At 43.8% G+C, this 25533-nt stretch overlaps 1 protein-coding gene across 1 annotated transcript in view; it reads right to left on the bottom strand.

The window, feature by feature from the left end:
• Positions 1-25533, bottom strand: part of LOC126160698 (agrin-like) — a 454728-nt gene that overhangs the window by 243842 nt on the left and 185353 nt on the right. Inside the window, exon 10 of the mRNA XM_049916923.1 lies at positions 14382-14504. Within this exon, the coding sequence (XP_049772880.1) occupies positions 14382-14504 (123 nt within the window). The remainder of the gene's footprint in view (positions 1-14381; positions 14505-25533) is intronic.

Here is a 25533-nt window from a genome sequence, read left to right as displayed (position 1 = left end):
CGGAGAGGGCGGCGCAACGAACGGAGACAGCATCTTCGCTGCCGCGACCAGAGAGAAAATTGCTGGCCACTATACGTCGCGGGTCGACAGCCAAAGAGCGACAGAAGATCCTGGAACCGAGTTGTTGCGTCGTGCTTCTAAAAAAATAAAATAACTGAATTTTGTAATGTTTTGTACAACAATGATATCATAGGAAGTTTAATCTTATTGAAAATGTTAGTTTTGTCTCGTCAAGGCACAGGTTCACGTTTGTATGTAGGAAGATAATAAACTAGTGGATGCTACTAAAGTTGAAATACGTGTTCTGAGGATTTATTTATGAAGAATTATGTGAATGGATTAATAATATATTTGGCAAGATTATTGAATTTTTACAGCGTTCATCGCAACTTTGAATCTCAAAAGTTTATTCAATGTGTGATTCTAATACCGATTAAATCAAGATAACATGTGTCAATATAATTTCTGAGGAGAAATAAGCGACATCTAAAATTGAAAAAGTTTGCGCAAACCAATTGACCCGAGTGACGTAATTCTGTGCATACGACTCAAATGATGTTTTACAGTTTCGTTCAAGAACCATTCTGAGACAATTTAAAAAGAATATAAATAATTTTGAAGTGGGTTGTAACTGACGTAGGTGACGAAGTCTACACATGGTCATATGTCGAAAGAAAACCATTTATAAAGAACTTACGTCGTTACACTACACACACCGTTCGTCGTACGTTGTTGGACATGGAGCTCCGCAGCAGACCACCTCTACGTGTTCGCATGTTGACGCACCGCCATCGTCAATTACGATTGCAGTGGGCACGAGACCATCGGGATTCGATCGTCGATCAACGAAAACATGTTGGCTCTTTCAGGTGAATCACATTTTTGTTGTACTGGGTCGATGGTCCTCTCCACAAATGTCATCATCGAGGTGAACGGCTGCTCTAAACATGCAGTTGGCCACGCACGCTGGCTGGTGGGAGCAGCATTATGCTATGGGATACATTCTCCTGCGCTTTGTTAGTAATGGAGGACAGTAATTGAGGACACGCTGACAGCTGCGAACCACCTGCATCCCTTCATGGTTGCGACGGCGATATCATCTTTCAGTAATGTAATTGTATGTGTCTCGGAGTCAGAACAGCGCTACAGTGGTTTGAGGAGCACTGTACTGAACTCACGTTGATGTCTTGGCGACCAAATTCGCCTGATGTAAATCCTGTGGAACCCATCTGGGTCGCTATCGGGCGCCATCACCGAGTAAGCAAAACAGCTGCCTATTCATCATCATCATCACCATCATCATTTAAGACTGATTATGCCTTTCAGCGTTCAGTCTAGAGCATAGCCCCCCTTATACAGTTCCTCCATGATCCCCTGTTCAGTGCTAACATTGGTGCCTCTTCTGATGTTAAACCTATTACTTCAAAATCATTCTTAACCGAATCCAGGTACCTTCTCCTCGGTCTGCCCCGACTCCTCCTACCCTCTACTGCTGAATCCATGAGTCTCTTGGGTAACCTTGCTTCTCCCATGCGTGTAACTTGACCCCACCATTTAAGCCTGTTCGCCCTGACTGCTACATCTATAGAGTTCATTCCCAGTTTTTCTTTGATTTCCTCATTGTGGACAGCCTCCTGCCATTGTTCCCATCTACTAGTACCTGCCTATTGTTTACCAGAATTACATGACCTGTGCGTAGACATCTAACGTCACGTACGTTCACAAACCTACCAACAAACTATCGGATCTCTGATACGCAGAATCAGTTATGTATATAGTTCCAAAGACAATGAAGCTAATAAGCAGGTGGTCATAATGTTTTGGCTCATCAGTGTATGTTTATTCTTCAGGAGAATTTGGTGCATTTCCTTAGATCATACCGATCGTAGACACATTCGAAACCAGATATTCCGAACACCACGAGCATCGCGCTAAGGTAAGTTTTTCCACAGTGACATTTCTTCGATTTCTTCGTATAAATCTCACTTGTGACTGAAATGTCGTAACAGTGGTGAATATTTCGCCGGATGGCAATAATTTCGCAGCAGACCATGTCTGTGGATGACTTTTCCAAAAACTGACGCTTTATTATGAATCAAAATACACCACTGGTATCTCACCGAAAACGATTTCAGATACCTTTCTCGTTTTTTTTAAATACATTCGCCTGACATGCTACTAGTAGACAAATAAGAACAACGTTATATCAGTACACACGCAAACATTCGTATAGTAATCTTCTACAGACCTGGGTGCATAAATGGAAAATAAAAGTCATAATCGGGTTTCGAACACGGGGCGCAAAATTAAGAAGCCGCCACGCCACACGCTGTGCCACCATTTCATCTGCCGATATCGCATGGTAAAAAGACACAATAGCTCAGACACTTTGACGGCCGTTTTTCCAGAAATGGTCGAGTATCTACGGATAAGTCGAGACACGTGTTTGCTTATTTTGCCCCTTCTCCTACTGAGCGAAGTCTCTGCGGAATCGAGTGATGGCACTTGAGATGTTCTCCTTGTAAGCGGCGTATCTTGCTTTCGGTGCATCGTTGCCGCTACGATAGCACCACCAGTCAGTGGAGCGAGTGAGGTGAGCAGTCGGTGCGAGCTGACGCAACAACATGGCTGCCGTCGCTGCTTTGTCCGACTGATATGTTCAGGAGTTGGCTACGGGTCTGATGTTAACTCGGCTGGATGTTTTGGTTCATGGTGGCCTTAGATTCCGATTTAACGTCCAACTTGAATATATTGCATTTATTAGTAACACACTGGCATCGAGTTTGAATGCTGAACTACCAGGACAAATAAAGGTGCATGTTTAAGCAACACACCAATGGACTTCTGCTCCTTCCTCCTTTTTATCGCGCCCTACAGATCCCTGAATGCCATACACTCCTCCTAGCCTTTCGCATCCACTTACCCTCCTCCACCTGCATCCTCTACCAACTTATAAAATTACCCTCCCTCTTCTTCCATATTGTACTCCTCTGAGTATCTTACACTATCTGTAAACTCGACACTACTCACCCCTTCAGTTTCCCCCTTGCGCAGTGCTCCTTGTACCCTGCTGTGCCTCTGCTGCCACTCCACACTCTCCGTATCCTTTCCCAACTAAACTTTAATTGCATTTCCTTGCCCGAACATGAAATCCATTGTGCTATATACCCATCCTACCAGATCTAAAAGAAACCACTCCACCTCATCCAGTCAGTTCTCCCTTCCCTTCCTCTCCTCTCCTCTTCGCCCACATCCTAAGGCTTGCTCCTGAACGGCATCCTTCTTCGCTCCCCAAAATTCCTCCTCCAAACGTCCTCCCACACAGACACCCTCTTACACAGTACCCCAACTGCTACATTGCTATGATACCTCTCTTCCTGGCAGTCTATGTCCACTCATGACTTCACTCATCTGTATATCTATTTTAATGTCAACACATTGGCCTTTTACTCTTTTAACTTGTGCAACTGTCCCTCTGTCTTTTACCTTTTGTGAAAGATTCATTTGCCATTTCATCTGTGTCAACCTTTTAATTTTTCAACAAATCCACCTTTTATATTTCAAATTATGCAACTGAATCTATATCTTTTCATTATGTCAGACATTTGTTTTGTCAACTGATGTGTCCAATTCTTAAATATGTTCGAAACTTTTTATTCTCGTATGGCTGAACAGCGGTGACTTGTACACGCTAACAGTCCACCCTCCTCCCCCCCCCCCCCCATCCCCACCTTATGGAGCAAGGGGAATGAAAAGACAACAAAATAAAAAACTGGTACTTCATCCAAGATTAATTGAACAGTATGTCATTTCTGTTAATTAATGTGATTTCGACAAACCCAGACTTGGAACGGAAAGTAGCACTTTGTAAGACTGAAGTTACATGTTAACTCTTGATATGTTCGAACTGGTGAGGCTCGGTTAACTAGAATATTTCTTAGCTCGTGAAGTGAACACCTACTTGAATTACTCCATTCTAGTGCTACGTTTACTAGAGAGAACCTGAGTTGGTTCTGCAGGAGGCGAATGCCACGGGAGCGACATTTTGGTGATTTGATGACATTGCAGTGTGTGTATACGTGGTACCGTTAGATTAGTTGCTTAATGCCCATTGCATTTGTCCTCTGAAAATTCTGGGCTGTACTTGTGGTCAACGACACTACTGCAGGGGCTTATATGTTGCCCTTATACCACAAGTTGTAGTATAGTTTTAATTCTGTAAGTTTTTTATGTTTTGTAATATTTGTGGCTTCGTTAATGCCTTGTGTGTATCTCAATTATCTCATGAAAAGAGTTTTTTCAGTTGTTCATTCAAGTTATAAAGCCACAGCCAAAATTAAAGGCATTTCCTCCCTGTTCTGTATTCAAATCATTAATGTCGTTATCCCCCCATGAACCATGGACCTTGCCGTTGGTGGGGAGGCTTGCGTGCCTCAGCGTTACAGATGGCCGTACCGTGGGTGCAACCACAACGGAGGTGTATCTGTTGAGAGGCCAGACAAACGTGTGGTTCCTGAAGAGAGGCAGCAGCCTTTTCAGTAGTTGCAGGGCAACAGTCTGGATGATTGACTGATCTGGCCTTGTAACAGTAATCAGAACGGCCTTGCTGTGCTGGTACTGCGAACGGCTGAAAGCAAGGGGAAACTACAGCCGTAATTTTTCCCGAGGGCATGCAGCTTTACTGTATGGTTAAATGATGATGGCGTCCTCTTGGGTAAAATATTCCGGAGGCAAAATAGTCCCCTATTCGGATCTCCGGACGGGGACTACTCAAGAGGACGTCACTATCAGGAGAAAGAAAATTGGCGTTCTACGAATCGGAGTGTGGAATGTCAGATCCCTTAATCGGGCAGGTAGGTTAGAAAATTTAAAAAGGGAAATGGATAGGTTAAAGTTAGGTATAGTGGGAATTAGTGAAGTTCGGTGGCAAAAGGAACAAGACTTCTGGTCAGGTGACTACAGGGTTACAAATACAAAATCAAATAGGGATAATGCAGGAGTAGGTTTAATAATGAATAAAAAATAGGAGTACGGGTAAGCTACTACAAACAGCATAGTGAACGCATTATTGTGGCGAAGATAGACACGAAACCCATGCCTACTACAGTAGTACAAGTTTATATACCAACCAGCTCTGCAGATGACGAAGAAATTGATGAAATGTATGATGAGATATAAGAAATTATCCCGGTAGTGAAGGGAGACGAAAATTTAATAGTCATGGGTGACTGGAATTAGAGAGTAGGATAACGGAGAGAAGGAAACGTAGTAGGTGAATATGGACTGGGGTGAAGAAATGAAAGAAGAAGCCGCCTGGTAGAATTTTGCACAGAGCATAACTTAATCATAGCTAACATAAAAGAAGGTTGTATACATGGAAGAACCCTGGAGATACTAAAAGGTTTCATATAGATTATATAATGGTAAGATAGAAATCCAGGAATCAGGTGTTAAATTGTAAGACTTTTCCAGGGGCAGATGTGGATTCTGACCACAATCTATTGGTTATTAACTGCAGATTAAAACTGAAGAAGCTGCAAAAAGGTGGGAATTTAAGGAGATGGGGCCTGGATAAACTGACTAAACCAGAGGTTGTCGAGAGTTTCAGGGAGAGCATAAGAGAACAATTGACAGGAATGGGGGAAAGAAATACAGTAGAAGAAGAATGGGTAGCTCTGAGGGATGAAGTAGTGAAGGCAGCAGAGGATCAAGTAGGTAAAAAGACGAGGGCTAGTAGAAATCCTTGGGTAACAGAAGAGATATTGAGTTTAATTGATGAAAGGAGAAAATATAAAACTGCAGTAAATGAAGCAGGCAAAAAGGAATACAAACGTCTCAAAAATGAGATCGACAGGAAGTGCAAAATGGCTAAGCAGGGATGGCTAGAGGACAAATGTAAGGATGCAGAGGCTTATATCACTAGGGGTAAGATAGATACTACCTACAGGAATATTAAAGAGACCTTTGGAGAAAAGAGAGCCACTTGTATGAATATCAAGAGCTCAGGTGAGAACCCAGTTCTAAGCAAAGAATGGAAAGCAGAAAGGTGGAAGGAGTATATAGAGGGTCCATGCAAGGGCGATATGCTTGAGGACAATGTTATGGAAATGGAAGAGGATGTAGATGAAGATGAAATGGGAGATACGATACTGCGTGAAGAATTTGACAGAGCACGGAAAGACCTGAGGCGAAAGAAGGCCCGGGGAGTAGACAACATTCCATCAGAACTACTGACGGCTTTGGGAGAGCCAGCCCTGACAAAACTCTACCATCTGGTGAGCAAGATGTATGAGACAGGCGAAATACCCTCAGACTTCAAGAAGAATATAATAATTCCAATCCCAAAGAAAGCAGGTGTTGACAGATGTGAAAATTACCGAACTATCAGTTTAATAAGTCACAGCTGCAAAATACAAACGCGAATTCTTTACGGACGAATGGAAAAACTGGTAGAAGCTGACCTCTCAGGAAGATCAGTTTGGATTCCGTAGAAATGTTGGAACACGTGAGGCAATACTGACCTTACGACGTACACCCCTGGAAATTGAAATAAGAACACCGTGAATTCATTGTCCCAGGAAGGGGAAACTTTATTGACACATTCCTAGGGTCAGATACATCACATGATCACACTGACAGAACCACAGGCACATAGACACAGGCAACAGAGCATGCACAATGTCGGCACTAGTACAGTGTATATCCACCTTTCGCAGCAATGCAGGCTGCTATTCTCCCATGGAGACGATCGTAGAGATGCTGGATGTAGTCCTGTGGAACGGCTTGCCATGCCATTTCCACCTGGCGCCTCAGTTGGACCAGCGTTCGTGCTGGACGTGCAGACCGCGTGAGACGACGCTTCATCCAGTCCCAAAAATGCTCATTGGGGGACAGATCCGGAGATCTTGCTGGCCAGGGTAGTTGACTTACACCTTCTAGAGCACGTTGGGTGGCACGGGATAGATGCGGACGTGCATTGTCCTGTTGGAACAGCAAGTTCCCTTGCCGGTCTAGGAATGGTAGAACGATGGGTTCGATGACGGTTTGGATGTACCGTGCACTATTCAGTGTCCCCTCGACGATCACCAGTGGTGTACGGCCAGTGTAGGAGATCGCTCCCCACACCATGATGCCGGGTGTTGGCCCTGTGTGCCTCGGTCGTATGCAGTCCTGATTGTGGCGCTCACCTGCACGGCGCCAAACACGCATACGACTATCATTGGCACCAAGGCAGAAGCGACTCTCATCGCTGAAGACGACACGTCTCCATTCGTCCCTCCATTCACGCCTGTCGCGACACCACTGGAGGCGGGCTGCACGATGTTGGGGCGTGAGCGGAAGACGGCCTAACGGTGTGCGGGACCGTAGCCCAGCTTCATGGAGACGGTTGCGAATGGTCCTCGCCGATACCCCAGGAGCAACAGTGTCCCTAATTTGCTGGGAAGTGGCGGTGCGGTCCCCTACGGCACTGCGTAGGATCCTACGGTCTTGGCGTGCATCCGTGCGTCGCTGCGGTCCGGTCCCAGGTCGACGGGCACGTGCACCTTCCGCCGACCACTGGCGACAACATCGATGTACTGTGGAGACCTCACGCCCCACGTGTTGAGCAATTCGGCGGTACGTCCACCCGGCCTCCCGCATGCCCACTATACGCCCTCGCTCAAAGTCCGTCAACTGCACATACGGTTCACGTCCACGCTGTCGCGGCATGCTACCAGTGTTAAAGACTGCGATGGAGCTCCGTATGCCACGGCAAACTGGCTGACACTGACGGCGGCGGTGCACAAATGCTGCGCAGCTAGCGCCATTCGACGGCCAACACCGCGGTTCCTGGTGTGTCCGCTGTGCCGTGCGTGTGATCATTGCTTGTACAGCCCTCTCGCAGTGTCCGGAGCAAGTATGGTGGGTCTGACACACCGGTGTCAATGTGTTTTTTTTCCATTTCCAGGAGTGTATATTAGAAGAAAGATTAAGGAATCGCAAATCTACGTTTCTAGCATTTGTAGACTTAGAGAAAGTTTTTGACAATGTTGACTGGAATACTCTCTTTCAAATTCTAAAGGTGGCAGGGGTAAAATACAGGGAGCGAAAGGCTATTTACGATTTGTACAGAAACCAGCTGGCAGTTATAAGAGTCGAGTGGCATGAAAGGGAAGCACTGGTTGGGAAGGGAGTAAGACAGGGCTGTAGCCTCTCCCCGATGTTATTCAATCTGTATATTGAGCAAGCAGTAAAAGAAACAAAAGAAAAATTCGGAGTAGGTATTAAAATCAATGGAGAAGAAATAAAAACTTTGAGGTTCGCCGATGACATTGTAATTCTGTCAGAGACAGCAAAGGACTTGGAAGAGCAGTTGAATGGAATGGACAGTGTCTTGAAAGGAGGATATAAGATGAACATCAACAAAAGCAAAACGAGGATAATGGAATGTAGTTGAACTAAGTCGGGTGATGCTGAGGGAATTAGATTAGGAAATGAGACACTTAAAGTAGTAAAGGAGTTTTGCTATTTGGGGAGCAAAATAACTGATGATGGTCGAAGTAGAGAGGATATAAAATGTAGACTGGCAATGGCAAGGAAAGCGTTTCTGAAGAAGAGAAATTTATTAATATCGAGTATAGATTTAAGTGTCAGGAAGTCATTTCTGAAAGTATTTGTATGGAGTGTAGCCATGTATGGAAGTGAAACATGGACGATAAATAGTTTGGACAAGAAGAGAATAGAAGCTTTCGAAATGTGGTGCTACAGAAGAATGCTGAAGATTAGATGGGTAGATCACATAACTAATGAGGAAGTATTGAATAGGATTGGGGAGAAGAGAAGTCTGTGGCACAACTTGACCAGAAGAAGGGATCGGTTGGTAGGACATGTTCTGAGGCATCACGGGTCACCAATTTAGTATTGGAGGGCAGCGTGGAGGGTAGAAATCGTAGAGGGAGACCAAGAGGTGAATACACTAAGCAGATTCCGAAGGATGTAGGTTGCAGTAAGTACTGCACAGGATAGAGTAGCATGGAGAGCTGCAACTAACCAGTCTCAGGACTGAAGACCACAACAACACCAACAATGTCGTTATGAAAGCGTCACGTGCGCACGTAATGAAATAATAACTAATATATTAAATATTTTTGTCTATGAAAGACCAGTGATCCTTATAGATATTGTACTAATATCACTGTAATGAAAAGAAAGAGGACTAAATCCTTATCATGATGTACTATAAAAAACCGCGAAATCGGCCACTCCATTGCACTGCATTGCCATTCCTATCTTGCCTCGCTATTAGCTTGTTTCTCAAGTGATTTTGGTTATTCGTGTGAGTTTCGCACATTCTCAAGTCTATCAGTGTTTAAAGTAATGAAAGCGACATAGTTAACTATATTGTGATTTATTTGGTGAACATTTTCTTGCTACTTTTATCAAAGAGGTAAGTTCATAATAGCGATAAAAAGTGAAACATTTAAATATGGAAGCTTTTCCTTTGGTATAGGAACTAATCTCAGTCACCAAATTCGTCAATATTATTTTTGAGTTTTTAATTGCAATAGCATCTGTTATCATTTTCCTTTGTTCCGAAGTCCGATCGACTATTGGAACTTTAAGATCCACAGAGCTAAAGTCAACATCACGCGCTCTAAGAATTTAACCAAACAACTTGTTTCCAAGAAAACTGCGAGCCATTGCTGTTTTAAAAATAATACTAAGGAATAGTCATGAGATTTTCAGTAATTCTGCATTTTTATTCTAAATTTTTATTAAAGACATAATTCAATAACTAAGTCAAAGATAAATTCTGGTCCCACTTTGTACGTTTATCGTTGTTACAGCGTAAGTGAATAGTACGAAATAATAATGAATTTATTAAATCACGAATAAAGAAAGAAAAAAAAACTTAAATTTCGTGTGGTAACGGTAAAAAGTAATCGTTTCCCACGTTCTAGTCAAGTGATGTATATTAAGCACTGGGTTATGAACTAAGCTTTGTTCTAATGTCTATGCCCCACTGTGTAAAGAGTACCTTGTGTAACAAGCCTGTAATTTTACTGAGGGTATAGGGGAATTTACATTGATGTTAACGTATAAGTCCTACTACAACAAGGAAGTGAAACTCACTTCAGCATTATTTCGAGGCTGTGTAATCTGTTGTATTGCCAAACGCTAATATTGTTTTCTTTTCAGATGAGCAGGATCTGTTGGTATATAACTTGAATTTGATGGCCGTTCTGAAACTAATATGATATCCTGTGACCGCAATGACCATTGTTTATACATACATTAAATATATTTGCAGTTGCGATTATGGATAGCATCAGCTGTGCACGGGAATGACAACAATGAAAATTTATACCGGACTGGGACTCGAATCCTAATTTCCCGCTAATTGTGAGCGGTCGCTTTACCTTAGGCTATGCTAGCACGCTTAAACTACCAGACCCAAACTTTCCACGTCCAAAGGAGCAGCGACTGCGGTGACTATGGCCGTCTTCAAATACATACAATGAATTCGCTGTTGCGATTGTGGACAATTATCAGCTGTATAATGGAATGACGACAATGAAAATTTGTATAGTATTTATCTGCCGACACTGGGCAAACGATTTTCAATTAAAATGTCTCCCGTGTATGGGACTACACATAAGTGATGTAGGAGTGCATGTTGTAGACACATGGTTGACGACGACATGTGGAAGTTTGGATATGGCCGTGAAGCGTCCTCGGATAGTCTAATGAGAAGACGGCCGCTCACGATAAGTAAAAAATCCGGTTTCGACTCCTGGTCCGGCACAAATTTTCATTGTTGTCATCCCATTCTACAGCTGATAGTTGTCCATATTCGCAACTGCGAATACATTTCGTATGTTTCATAAGCGCTGTAGTTGCCGCAGTGCCTGTTCCCATGAACATGCGTAGATATCCAAAGGGACATTGCATCGTACATCTGAAAAACACAGACATTGCAATAATGTATTGTTTATACATGTCTCAAGTGGCCTAATAGAAAAACATGTTTGTGACATCTTGTCAGGAGTGCCAGCGGCTCACTTAATGCAAAGTAATTGTCTTTAAATGTATGGTTGCCTACTGTAACTTATTAAATGATTTGCTCGCATGAAAGATTATTATACTATTTTACCTTTTAATCAGTTGCATGAAGTTAATTACTAAGTGTTTGAGAGTGTCATCCTGCACTCATTTCACACAGAACTCGCTCCACACCATCCTGTGGTACAGTGGATTTACGTTACGGGCAAAGTGTTCAGTTTGCCAGTTATTGTAGTTGTGCAAACGCTTACAGCACAAATACGAGGTACTGTGGAGGCGGCGACGGAAGAGATGTTGGCAAACACATGGAAAGAAGTTGAGTACCGCCCAAACGTTCTAGGGGCAACAAACGCAGCAAATGTGGAAGTGCATCCAGAAAAAAATGTCATTATGAGTTAAGCTACCATTTGCAACAAGCAGCATAGCAGTATCTAGCACGGTAACTTAGGAAAAAAACGTTTTGTAAACAGGGAAACACTTTACGCTCACCCTATGTTTTCATCACTGGATAGGAAGATTTCGCCGCCAGATGTGGCCGTGCGGCTCTAGGCGCTTCAGTCTGGAACCGCGTGACCGCTACGGTCGCAGGTTCGAATCCTTCCTCGGGCATGGATGTGTGTGATGTCCTTAGGTTAGTTAGGTTTAAGTAGTTCTACGTTATAGGGGACTGATGGCCACAGATGTTAAGTCACATAGTGCTCAGAGCAATTTGAACCATTTTTTTTAGGAAGATTTCAGTTAGATTACATCGTGGTTAGACAGAGATTCCGAAATCAGATTATTGGATTGTGAGGCATTCCCAGGAGGAGATATAGACTCTGGTCAAAATTTAGTAGTGTTAAAGAGTAGGCTGAAGTTTAAGAGACTAGTCAGGAAGAATCAGTGCTAAAAGAAATGGGATACGGAAGTACTAACGAATGACGAGATACGCTTGAAGTTCTCTGAGGATATAGGTACTGCTATAAGAATCAGATCAGTAGGCAGTTCAGTTGAAGAGAAATGGACATCTCTAAAAAGGGCAATTACAGAAGCTGAAAAGAAACACATAGCTACAAAAAAGGGAGCACAAAATGTTCAGGGAAATTCGGGAATACAGAAATACAAGTTACTTAGGAATGAAATAAACAGAAACAGCAGGATGTTAAGGTGAAACAGCTGCATGAAAAAGTGAAAAAAATCGAAAAAGAAATGATTGTTTGAAGCGCTGACTTAGCATACAGAAAAGTCAAAACAACCTTTCGTGAAATTAAAAGCAAGGGTGGTAACATTAGGAGTGCAATGGGAATTCCACAGTCAAATGAAGAGGAGAGAGCGGATAAGTGCAAAGTGTCTGCCGAAGGCCTCTAAAAGAGGGAAGATTTGTCTCATGAAGTGATAGAAGAAGAGACAGGAGTTGATATAGAAGAGACAGGGGATCTAGTATTAGAACCAGAAGTTAAAAGAGCTGTGGAAGAATTAAAATCGAAGTAGGCAGAAGGGATAGACAACATTCCAACAGAATTTCTGAAATAATTGGGGGAAGTGGCAAGAAAACGACTATTCACGATGGTGTGTAGAATGTATGAGGCTGGTGATATACCATGTAACTTTCGGAAAATCCCATCCACACAATTCCGAAGCATTCAGGAGCCGACAAGTGCGAGAATTATCGCACAATCAGCTAAAAAGCTCATGCGCCCACGTTACTGAAAAGTACAATATACAGAAGTACGGAAAAGAAAATTGAGGATTAAATAATTATGAAAAATCCGCATCGATTGCAAAAATTACCTGGTGTTTACCTAGGTTTCAGCGTGGGTAACCACGCCTTCTTCAGAACAAATATAAAACAGCTTGCCTAAATAGGCATAGTCAAAGGCTAAAATCAACACCTACGGCGGCAAGACCCCATAAAATGTTTTTTTACAAGTATCAGTTCGGTGGAGAGCCTGTGACCATCGTACGCTGGCTGGGGCGAGGCAACACACGCAGGTTCAAAAAATGGCTCTGAGCACTATGCGACTTAACTTCTGAGGTCATCAGTCGCCTAGAACTTAGAACTAATTAAACCTAACTAACCTAAGGACATCACACACATCCATGCCCGAGGCAGGATTCGAACCTGCGACCGTAGCGGTCACGCGGTTCCAGACTGAAGCGCCTTTAACCGCACGGCCACATCGACCGGCTAGCACACACAGGGTTGAGATAAGTAATATTATTGACTTAGTACATATGTACCATGTATTTGTAAAAAAAAAAAATATGGGGGCTCGCCGCTGTAGGTGTTAATTTTAGCCGTTGACTATGCCTATTTAGGCAAGCTGTTTTATATTTCTTCTGAAGAAGGCGTGGTTACCCACGCGAAACCTAGGTAAACACCAGGTAATTTGTGCAACCGAGGCGGATTTTTCATAATTATTTCGATACTTACGATTGCTGACGCGCTGCAATGCTGAATGTTCTAAAATTGAGGATGTTTTAGATGACGATCAGTTTGTAAGGCATGTAGTCTTTCGCCCCTACGGTTCAAGAAGCAATGATGGAAATAAAAGAGTGGTTCAGGAGTGAAATTAAAATTCAAGGTGAAAAGATATCAATGATACGATTCTCTGATGACATTGATATCTTGAGTGAAAGTGAAGAAGATTTACATGATATGCTGAATGAAATGGACTGTCGAATGAGTACAGAATATGGAACGAACGTAATGAGAAGTAGCAGAAATGGGAACAGTGAGAAAATTAACTGCAGAATTGGTTGTCACGAAGTAGATGAAGTTAAGGAATACTGCTAACGTAGGCAGCAAAATAACGCAGGACGTACCAAGCAAGGAGGACATTAAAGCAAATTAGCATTAGGGGTTTCCTGGCCAAGAGAAGTCTAATAGTATCTTACAGAGGCCTTGATTTGAGGAAGAAATTTCTGAGAATGTACATTTGGAACACAGTATTTTATAGTAGTGAAACATGGAATGTGCGGAAACCTGAAAAGAAGAGAATCGAAGCATTTGAGATGTGGTGCTACAGAAGAATTTTGAAAATTAAGTGGAGTTATAAGGTAAGGAATGAGGAGGTTATCCGGAAAATCGGCGAGGAAAGGAATGTACGGAAATTACTGACAAGAAGGGACAAGATGGTACGACTTCTGTTAAGACATCGAGGAATAACTTCCATGGAACTAGAGGAAGCTGTAGAGGTTAAAATCTGTAGAAGAAATCTGAGATCCGAATATATCCAGCAAATAATTGAGGACGTAAATTGCAATTGCTACTCAGAGATGAAGAGGTTGATACGGGAGAGTCTGTTTTCCTACGAAGCGAGCTGTGTTTTCGCGACGCCACAGAGGCCGTCTCTTACCGAGCTTGTTGCAGCCGCAGAGCGAAGGACAGCCGGCGTAGTCCGGTCCCTGGGCCGCTGTCTTCCCGTCTGGGCAGCAGCCGAAGAACTCGTCCTCACAGCCCCTCAGCGCCGCTGTGACATCTGGAACATCGCGACAACTATTAAACATCAGGAAGGATACCAGCTTGCTTAGTGAAACATTGAGGTATTTATTCAGGTTTACGTGGCGAACCAGGACTCTACCGACAAACATTCAAAGATGGTACCATGGACGAAAGCAAGAAAACATGTTTAGTAAATATTGGTTCTAAAATTTATACTTAGAGAGCTATGTTAGTTTGTTTTTTAAAAAAAAAAGAAGCTTGAAATGGCTCTGAGCACTATGGGACTTAACATCTGTGGTCATCAGTCCCCTAGAACTTAGAACTACTTAAACCTAACTAACCTAAGGACATCACACACATCCATGTCCGAGGCAGGATTCGAACCTGCGACCGTAGCAGTCCCGCGGTACCGGACTGAGCACCTAGGAAATATTTGTGAACCTGACGGTAGCGTTCTCGCTTCCCACGCCCGGGTTCCCGCGTTCGATTCCTGGCGGGGTCAGGGATTTTCTCTGCCTCGTAATGACTGGGTGTTGTGTGATGTCCTTAGGTTAGTTAGGTTTAAGTAGTTCTAAGTTCTAGGGGACTGATGACCATAGATGTTAAGTCCCATAGTGCTCAGAGCCATTTGAACCATTTTGTGAACCTGAGTTGCTCGACGCTGAGATCGATCATCTCCACAATGCACTAATGAAGAACGGATATTCGTCCGCCGAAATAAAACGTGCGTTGAGGCAGCCACGCAGAAATCATATTGACGTACAGGCTACTGCAAAAATCTAACGTTTTCCTGCCGTTTGTTAAAAATTTAACGGAAAGAGTAGGGAGGATCTTGACGAAGCGGAATATTACCGCAATTTACAAGCCCACCAGGAAGATACAGGAATACCTTAAGCCTGCCAAGGACGCTCGCAAACCATTGGAGAAAGCTGGAGTGTATAGGATCCCATGCAGCTGTGGTGATGTTTATGTGGGTACCACCAAAACAACTGTTTCTAAACGTTTGGAAGAGCACAAGGGAATTTGTAGAAGAGGAGAAACGGAACGATCAGCTGTTGCGGAGCATGGTTTCCAGCCAGGGAACCACAATATTCGTTTCGAGGAGACGCAAGTACTAGCGGCCACAAGCGGATATTACGAAAGACTCTACAGGGAGGCAATCGAAATCGCTTAACACCCAAATAATTTCAACCGAAAGGAGCAGGGCGTGAAATTAAACGGTATATGGATGCCGGTGTTAAAGAAGATGTGTACCACCTGTCCACTACTGGGTGATGGCAACGGCGATCGACGGCGACGGACAGCGGCCAATTGCACTGACGTTTTCAAAACACGTGACCACGCCGCGGCGCGGGAGCGCGCGGACACGGAATTTAGCGGCAGTCAGTAGCGAGCCAGTGGGTGTGTTGGACCTTCCAGCGAGCTACGGACCCTCTTGAAGATGTCTCCCGCAGTCGGAGACGAAACGTTGGGAATCACCACAGAATTCATCAGCCGACCACGGCATAACAGCCCGGATAATTATAATGGACATGATATTTCCGGCCGTGAAAGTCTACATTTTAGTATCAGGTCCGTCTTGATCACACAAACTTTTACACTTCACTGTTAGCGGTTTCAGCTACTGCCATCTTCAGGTCATAAAATATTCTGATGTAGGTACAGCATCAGCATCAAATTATACGTGTAGGTACACAGTAAATGCTCACTTAAACAGGTAATAGTGAAGTGCAAAACCATGCGTGACCATGTGAACTGTTATTTCGAATTATGGAAATCATTGTTCGTGAACTGCATAAGGATCTTTGCATAACGAATATACACGGATGGGGAAAAAAAACCAAGAACGATCTGTGTAACATAAACGAAAGTTGGTAGAGGTGTTTCTACATTTGAAAGACGATGAGTAACACCATAGCTCTAATACTCTACGGATTTATTTCACTTTTGTTTTATTTAATATTATATCGTTGAGCTTCTGTAAATGTGTTTGATTGAATCGATAACACTGAATTGTATACTCCTTTCTTTGTACAAACTTTGAAGTCATGGTCTGATTCTATGCAAAGTAGTGTATCTGTAATTTAAAATCTTTGTCCCATTTGGAGGGAACAAAACTTACAATATATAATTGTAATTTCTGTGTGAATAATTTTTTGTAGAAATGTCAATATGTGCAAATGTTCTGTCTTATTTAATATATTTGTTTGCTGTTATGTAAACTGCTGATCCTCACTTAGGGCTCTTAGTTATTCTGTATGTAAAAGGTGTAGTGGTTCCCCTCGGGAACGGAACTGTGTAGTGCGCGCAAATTGTGGTTGGCCTAGGTGGAAATGGTGGAACTGACAGTCAGTCGGGGACGAGCTACGAGTCGGGGACGAGCTACGAGTCCGTGCACTGCCATGTAAAAGATGCATATTGTGCTGATTCCGAGAGAGGCTTTTCCTGCTTCTTTCCAAGGCCTCATATGGATGGACAAATAGCTGGAACTATTCTGGAATTTGTATCAATCTTAAAACATATGTGTGTGTCAGAGTTCATTGCACTCGCGTGTGGCTAAGTCTAGGTTGTGTTTGTCCGTTACAGTTACTTATACCTACTTTCTTAAACGATAACGTTAATCTTTCTCTTGCCTAATTAGGCTGGCGACCGTTTCCCTTATTCTATAAACAGTATAGCTAGGCAAAATTTTGTTTGTTACTATTCAAATATTTACGTAATTCTGACTTTCATTTCCGATAAGCCACCTCCGTTAGGAACAACACGGTCAACCTAGCAAAATTCCTCTCCGAGGGTAACACTGCCCTGTCGCTTTATACCATTATTAATCCAACAAAATAATTCTGTTTTGCAAATTGCCTCCAGTTTTGAGGTTATGGTATAACAGTAGCAGACAGGAGTGTTATAGATGTATGTGGAAATTCCGCACTAGTCGCACAAGAATGGCGCTAGTAGCGCCACTATGAGGGTACAAATCAAGTGCGCTTTTAATACACACTGTAACGGTCGTGAGCGTTAGCTACCTTTGGGACTGGACGTGGTGGATTGATGTTAGTCACGAATGCCTTTAAGGCAACAAATACGTCCTTATCAACACCTCACTGAATCTGAACGAGGTCGTGTAATAGAGCTACGAAATACTGGAAGTTCCTTCTGCGATACTGGAGAAAGGCTTCGCAGAAATGTATACATGATTGCCGATAGCGGTGGTCACGGGAATGTACCGTCGCAAGGAAACCGAGCTTCAGACGGCCACGTGGCACAATCGAGAGCGAAGACCATCGTGTTGGACGTATGGCTCTGGTGCATCGTACGGCACCTGCAGCAGCAATTTGAGCTGCAGTTGACACCACAGTGACAAAACGAACTGTGACATACCGGTTACTTCAAGGACAGCTCCGAGCCAGACGCCCTGTAGCTTGCATCCTACTGACCCCAAACCACCGCCATATGCAACTTCATTGGTGTCAAGCGATAGCACATCGGAGGACAGCGTTGAGGTCTGTTGTGGTTTCTGTTTAAAGGCGATTCCGCCGTGTGTTTGTTAGGAGGAGGCCAGTTGAGGGCCTGCAACCAATTTACACTCCTGGAAATTGAAATAAGAACACCGTGAATTCATTGTCCCAGGAAGGGGAAACTGTATTGACACATTCCTGGGGTCAGATACATCACATGATCACACTGACAGAACCACAGGCACATAGACACAGGCAATAGAGCATGCACAATGTCGGCACTAGTACAGTGTATATCCACCTTTCGCAGCAATGCAGGCTGCTATTCTCCCATGGAGACGATCGTAGAGATGCTGGATGTAGTCCTGTGGAACGGCTTGCCATGCCATTTCCACCTGGCGCCTCAGTTGGACCAGCGTTCGTGCTGGACGTGCAGACCGCGTGAGACGACGCTTCATCCAGTCCCAAACATGCTCAATGGGGGACAGATCCGGAGATCTTGCTGGCCAGGGTAGTTGACTTACACCTTCTAGAGCACGTTGGGTGGCACGGGATACATGCGGACGTGCATTGTCCTGTTGGAACAGCAAGTTCCCTTGCCGGTCTAGGAATGGTAGAACGATGGGTTCGATGACGGTTTGGATGTACCGTGCACTATTCAGTGTCCCCTCGACGATCACCAGTGGTGTACGGCCAGTGTAGGAGATCGCTCCCCACACCACGATGCCGGGTGTTGGCCCTGTGTGCCTCGGTCGTATGCAGTCCTGATTGTGGCGCTCACCTGCACGGCGCCAAACACGCATACGACCATCATTGGCACCAAGGCAGAAGCGACTCTCATCGCTGAAGGGCGACACGTCTCCATTCGTCCCTCCATTCACGCCTGTCGCGACACCACTGGAGGCGGGCTGCACGATGTTGGGGCGTGAGCGGAAGACGGCCTACCGGTGTGCGGGACCGTAGCCCAGCTTCATGGAGACGGTTGCGAATGGTCCTCGCCGATACCCCAGGAGCAACAGTGTCCCTAATTTGCTGGGAAGTGGCGGTGCGGTCCCCTATGGCACTGCGTAGGATCCTACGGTCTTGGCGTGCATCCGTGCGTCGCTGCGGTCCGGTCCCAGGTCGACGGGCACGTGCACCTTCCGCCGACCACTGGCGACAACATCGATGTACTGTGGAGACCTCACGCCCCACGTGTTGAGCAATTCGGCGGTACGTCCACCCGGCCTCCCGCATGCCCACTATACGCCCTCGCTCAAAGTCCGTCAGCTGCACATACGGTTCACGTCCACGCTGTCGCGGCATGCTACCAGTGTTAAAGACTGCGATGGAGCTCCGTATGCCACGGCAAACTGGCTGACACTGACGGCGGCGGTGCACAAATGCTGCGCAGCTAGCGCCATTCGACGGCCAACACCGCGGTTCCTGGTGTGTCCGCTGTGCCGTGCGTGTGATCATTGCTTGTACAGCCCTCTCGCAGTGTCCGGAGCAAGTATGGTGGGTCTGACACACCGGTGTCAATGTGCTCTTTTTTCCATTTCCAGGAGTGTATTTGCATGCTAGACACACTGGAACTTCACCTCGGCTTATGGTCTGCGGTGCGATTTCGTATGACCGCACCAGAGCACTCTCGAGGTTATCCCACGCACCCTGACTGCACATTTGTATGTCAGTCTGGTGATTCGACCTGTTGTGCTCCCACTCATGAACAGCATCCCCGGGGGGTGTTTTCCAACAGGATAACGCTCGCTCACATACCGCCGTTGTAACCAAATATAATCTACAGAGTGTCGGCATGTTGCCTTTTCCTACTCTATCACCAGATCCGTCTCCAATCGAGCACATACGGGACATAATCGGACGACAACTCCAGCTTCATCCACAACCAGCATTAAACATCCCTGTATTGACAGGCCAGTGCAACAGGCATACAGGCAAGGAACTCCATCCTACAGACTGACATCCGGCACATGTACAACACAATGCAAGCACGCCTGCATTCAGTATTCTGGCGGTACCAGCATTTCACATTTGCAATGATGGTTCAAATGGCTCTGAGCACTATGGGACTCAACTGCTGTGGTCATAAGTCCCCTAGAACTTAGAACTACTTAGACCTAATTAACCTAAGGACGTCACACACATCCATGCCCGAGGCAGGATTCGAACCTGCGACCTAGCGGTCGTGCGGTTCCAGACTGTAGCGTCTTTAACCGCTCGGCCACTCCGGCCGGCACATTTGCAATGATCTATCCGGTGTTTACATTAACCTGTGATCTTGCAATTTTACTCACCTAAATATGTTACCTATGTATTCCTGAAATTTCATTACTCTACTTAATTACCGTTTTGGTTCTTTGATTTTTTCCCGTCAGTGTAGGTTATGAGTACTGTACTTTTAGTGGATGAACATTTGGAAGTGTGGCGTACAACAGAATTTTGAATTACATTGGCTAAGACAAGAAATATATGTGCTGCATAGCTTAGACGTGTCAGAGATGTTCCGTAAGGCTGCTTATTCGGCCATAGAGAGCAGGTACTTTACCTAAATAACTATCTCTGAGTATTTCGAAAAAGAAACAGTTCCCAATACCTAGCAGAAGCATTACGATTTTTATACACGATGTACTGGTAATTTGCCTGCAAGAATACCGGAACTGACTTTCTGGGGTAGCGAAAAAATTATCAGAGGTAGGTGAAAATTTTATAGCATAGTCTCAGATGCTGGCGCTTGGTACAATAACACGCCGCCGCCTTAGTGTGACATCACAGTTGCAAAACATTGCGATTAGAAGGCACAGTTATTGTCATTTTATAAAGGAAATCTCCAGCAAAACCCGTGGAACTTATTTTGGTCCGGCTTATGCCGTTTGATTACTGAGAACTAGTTGCCTGCTGAGAAAACGTTTCGGTAGTCAGTTGGCTTTGATTGACATACTATATTTATAAATCATTTTAGTGAAAACTTCGGAAGCAGTCCTACTTCCCTTTTCGTTTCAAAGAAAGGCTTCAGATGAGGGCGTTCATGGAGAAACGGATACTTCCATCAATACAATCGTGATTTCGTCACACACTGACCAAATTAGTATTTCGCAAACGGAATCCAGTTAGCAAAAAAGGTATACAGTGATACACATAATGTTCTGCATCTGTAATTTACACGGCCCAGTCACATAAATGTGACCACCGGCAATTTTCGACGTCGATGTGCAATGGCCACTCACAAATGGCAGGTGGCGGCACTAGCAGTGGGGGTATATAAATTGTTCCAGGGTCATGTGGAAAACAGTTGTTTTTGTTGATGTGGTCTTCAGTCCAGGGACTGGTTTGTTGTAGCTCTCCGTTCTACTCTATCCTGTGCAAGCTTCTTCATCTCCCAGGACCTACTGCAACCTACTACATCCTTCTGAATCTGCTTAGTGTATTCATTCATCTCTTGGCCTCTCTCTACGATTTTTACCCTCTACGCCGCCCTTCAGTACTAAATTGGCGATCCTTTGTGCCTTAGAACATGTCCTACCAACCGATCCCTTCTTCTAGTCAAGTTGTGTCACAAATTTCTCTCCTCCTCAATTGTGTTCAATACCTCCTCATTATTTATGTGATGTACCCATCTAATCTTCAGCATTATTCTGTAGCACCACATTTCGAAAGCTTCTATTCTCTTCTTGTCTAAACTATCGTCCACGGTTCACTTCCATACATGGCTACACTCCATACAAATACTTTCAGAAACGACTTCATGACACTTAAATCTCTACTCGATGTTAACAAATTTCTCTTCTTCAGAAACGCTTTCCTTGCCGTTGCCAGTCTACATTTTATATCCTCTCTACATCGACCATCATCAGTTATTTTTCTCCCCAAATAGCAAAACTAATCTACTACTTTAAGTGCCTCATTTCCTAATCTAATTCCCCTAGCATCACCTGATTTAATTCTACTACATTCCATTATCATCCCTTTGCTTTTGTTGATGTTCATCTTATATCCTCCTTTCAAGACACTGTCAATTCCGATCAATAGCTCTTCCACGTCCTTTGTTGTCTCTGACAGAATTACAATGTCATCGCCGAAGCTCAAAGTTTTTATTTCTTAACCATGGATTTTAATTCCTACTCCAAATTTTTCATTGTTTCTTTTACTGCTTCTTCAATATACAGATTGAATAACGGTGATAACCAAATTTGGTATATTCCTCATTTTGTTTGTATCAAGGTACTGTGAGAGTAAGAAACCTCTGCTACTCCTTGCAGCGTAGGTGGATGGGAAGGGATGACATGTAAAAATGTTTGACAACAACATGTTGCAAGAGACGCTAATTGTGTTGTTTAATAGGTTAACCGGGTCGTGAGAACGAACACGGCATTCGGTTTTGACTACATTTTTATGGATTACAGCACGACCGCATCGAACAGCTTAAATTGAGGAACTTTTGGATGGGAATGCTGGGCTGGCAAACTGACTGGCCTGCCCATTCCTCCAGATTTAAACCCAATCGAGTACGTGTGAGATGGGAATTAAGTCGGCAGGGAATATGTGTGAGATGCCCCCTCATGAACCATGGACCTTGCCGTTGGTGGGGAGGCTTGCTTCCCTCAGCGATACAGATAGCCGTACCATAGGTGCAACCACAACGGAGGGGTATCTTTTGAGAGGCCAGACAAACGTGTGGTTCCTGAAGAGGGGCAGCAGCCTTTTCAGTAGTTGCAGGGGCAACAGTCTGGATGATTGACTGACCTGGCCTTGCAACATTAACCAAAACGGCCTTGCTGTGCTGGTACTGCGAACGACCGAAAGCTATGGGAAACTACAGCCGAATTTTTCCCGAGGGCATGCAGCTTTACTGTATGGTTAAATGATGATGGCGTCCTCTTGGGTAAAATACTCCGGAGGTAAAATAGTCCCCCATTCGGATCTCCGGGCGAGTGCTACTCAGGAGGATGTCATTATCACCAGGAAGAAAACTGGTGTTCTATGGATCGGAGCGTGGAATGTCAGATCCCTTAATCGGGCAGGTAGGTTAGAAAATTTAAAAAGGGAAGAGGGTAGGTTGAAGTTAGATATAGTGGGAATTAGTGAAGTTCGGTAGCAGCAGGAACACGACTTCTGGTCAGGAGAATACAGGGCTATAAATACAAAATCATGTAGGGGCAATGCAAGAATAGGTTTAATAATGAGTAAGAAAACAGGAATGCGGGTAAACTACTATGTACAGCATAGTGAACGCATTTATGTAGCCAAGATATCAAATTAAGCCAACACCCACCACAGTAGTACAAGTTGATATGCCAACTAGCTGCGCAGATGATGAAGGGATTGAAGAAATGTATGATATAAAATAAATTATTCAGATGGTTAAGGGAGAGGGAGCGAAAATTTAAATGTGATGGGGGACTGTAATTTGATAGTAGGGAAAAAAGAGAAGGAAAAATTGCAGGTGAATAGTGAATGGGGTAAGAAATGAAAGAGGAAGGCGCCCAGTAGAATTTTGCACAGAGCATAACTTAATCATAACCAACTCTTGGTTTACGCATCATGAAAGAAGGTTGTATATGTGGAGGGGGTCTGGAGACTCTGGAAGGTTTCAGATAGATTATATAAGGATAAGACAGAGATTTAGGAACCAAGTGTTAAATTGTAAGACATTTCCAGAGGCAGATGTGGACTCTGACCTCAATTTATTGGTTATGAACTGTAGATTAAAACTGAAGAAACTGTAAAAAGATGGGTATTTAAGGAGAGTGAACCTAGAAAAACTGAATGAACCAGATGTTGTAGAGAGTTTCAGAGAGAGCATTAGGGAACGATTGACAAGAATGGGGGAAGGAAATACAGTAGAAGAAGAATGCGTAGCTTTGAGAGACGAAATAGTAAAGGCAGCAAAGGATCAAGTAGGTAAAAACACGAGGGTTCGTAGAAATCCTTGGATAACAGAAGAGAGACTGAATTTAATTGATGAAAGGAGAAAATATAAAAATGCAGAAATGAACCAGGCGAAAAGGAATACAAACGTCTCAAACATTGCAATCGACAAGAAGTGGAAAATGGCTAAGTAAGGATGGCTAGAGAGCAAATGTAAGGATCTCGAGGCATATATTACTAGGGGTAAGATAGGTACTGCCAACAGGAAAATTGGTAGCCTTGGGATTGCTACCCATGACAAAACACTACCATCTGGTGAGCAAGATGTACGAGACAGGCGAAATACCCTCATACTTCAAGAAGAATATAATAATTCCAATCCCAAAGAAAGCAGGTGTTGACAAGTGTGAAAATTACCGAACTATCAGTTTAATAACTCACAGCTGAAAAATAGGAACATGAATTCTTTATAGACGAATGGAAAAAGCCGACCTCGGGGAAGATCAGTTTGGATTCCGTGGAAATGTTGGAACACGTGTGGTAATACTGATCTTACGAATTATCTTAGACGCTAGATTAAGAAAAAGCAAACATACGTTTCTAGCATTTGTAGACTTAGAGAAAGCTTTTGACAATGTTGAATGGAATACTGTTTCAAATTTTGAAGGTAGCAGCGATAAAACACGGGGAACGAAAGGCTGTTTACAATTGGTACAGAAAACAGATGTCAGTCGTAAGACTCGATGGCCATGAAAGGGAAGCAGTGGTTGGGAAGGGAGTGAGACAGGGTTGTAGCCTATCCCCGATATTATTCAATCTGTATATTGAGCATGCAGTAAAGGAAACAAAAGAAACATTTGGAGATGAAATAAAAAACTTTGCGGTTTGCCGATGACATTGTAATTCTGTCAGAGACAGCAAAGGACCTGGAAGAGCAGTTGAACGGAGTGGACCGTGTCTTGAAAGGAGGATACAGGATGAACACCAACAAAAGCGAAACGAGGATAATGGAATGTAGTCGAATTAAATCAGGCGATGCTGAGGGAATTAGATTAGGAAATGGGGCATTTGAAGTAGTAGATGAGTTTTGTTATTTGAGGAGCAAAATAACTTGATGATGGTCGACGTAGAGAGGATATAAAATGTAGACTGGCAACGGCAAGAAAGCGTATCTGAAGAAGAGAAATTTATTAACATCGAGCGTAGATTTAAGTGGCAGGAAGTCTTTTCAGGCAGTATTTGTCAGGAGTGTAGCCATGTATGGAACTGAGACATTGACAATAAATATTTTAGAGAAGAAGAGAATAGAAGCTTTCGAAATATGGTGCTACAGACGAATGCTGAAGATTAGATGGCTACATCACATAACTAATGATAAGGTATTGAATAGTATTGGGGAGAAGAGGAGTTGGTGGCACAATTTGACTAGAAGAAGGGATCGGTTGGTTGGACATGTTCTGAGGCATCAAGGGATCACCAGTTTAGTACTGGAGGGCAGCGTGGAGGGTAAAAATCGTGGAGGGAGACCAAGAAATGAATGCACTAAGCAGATTCAGAAGGATGTAGGTTGCAGTAGGTACTGGGAGATGAAGAAGCTTGCACAGGATAGAGTAGCATGGAGAGGTGCATCAAACCAGTCACTGGACTGAAGACCACAACGACAAAAACATGTGTGAAATGCTATTTTGTCGAAAACTGACATTCTGAGCCCGTGGCTGTTTACAATGTACAGGTTGACTCTCACAG

This window comes from Schistocerca cancellata, chromosome 2 (genome assembly GCF_023864275.1).
Source record: "Schistocerca cancellata isolate TAMUIC-IGC-003103 chromosome 2, iqSchCanc2.1, whole genome shotgun sequence".
NCBI lineage: Eukaryota > Metazoa > Arthropoda > Insecta > Orthoptera > Acrididae > Schistocerca > Schistocerca cancellata.
This window is presented reverse-complemented; position numbering and strand designations above follow the sequence as displayed.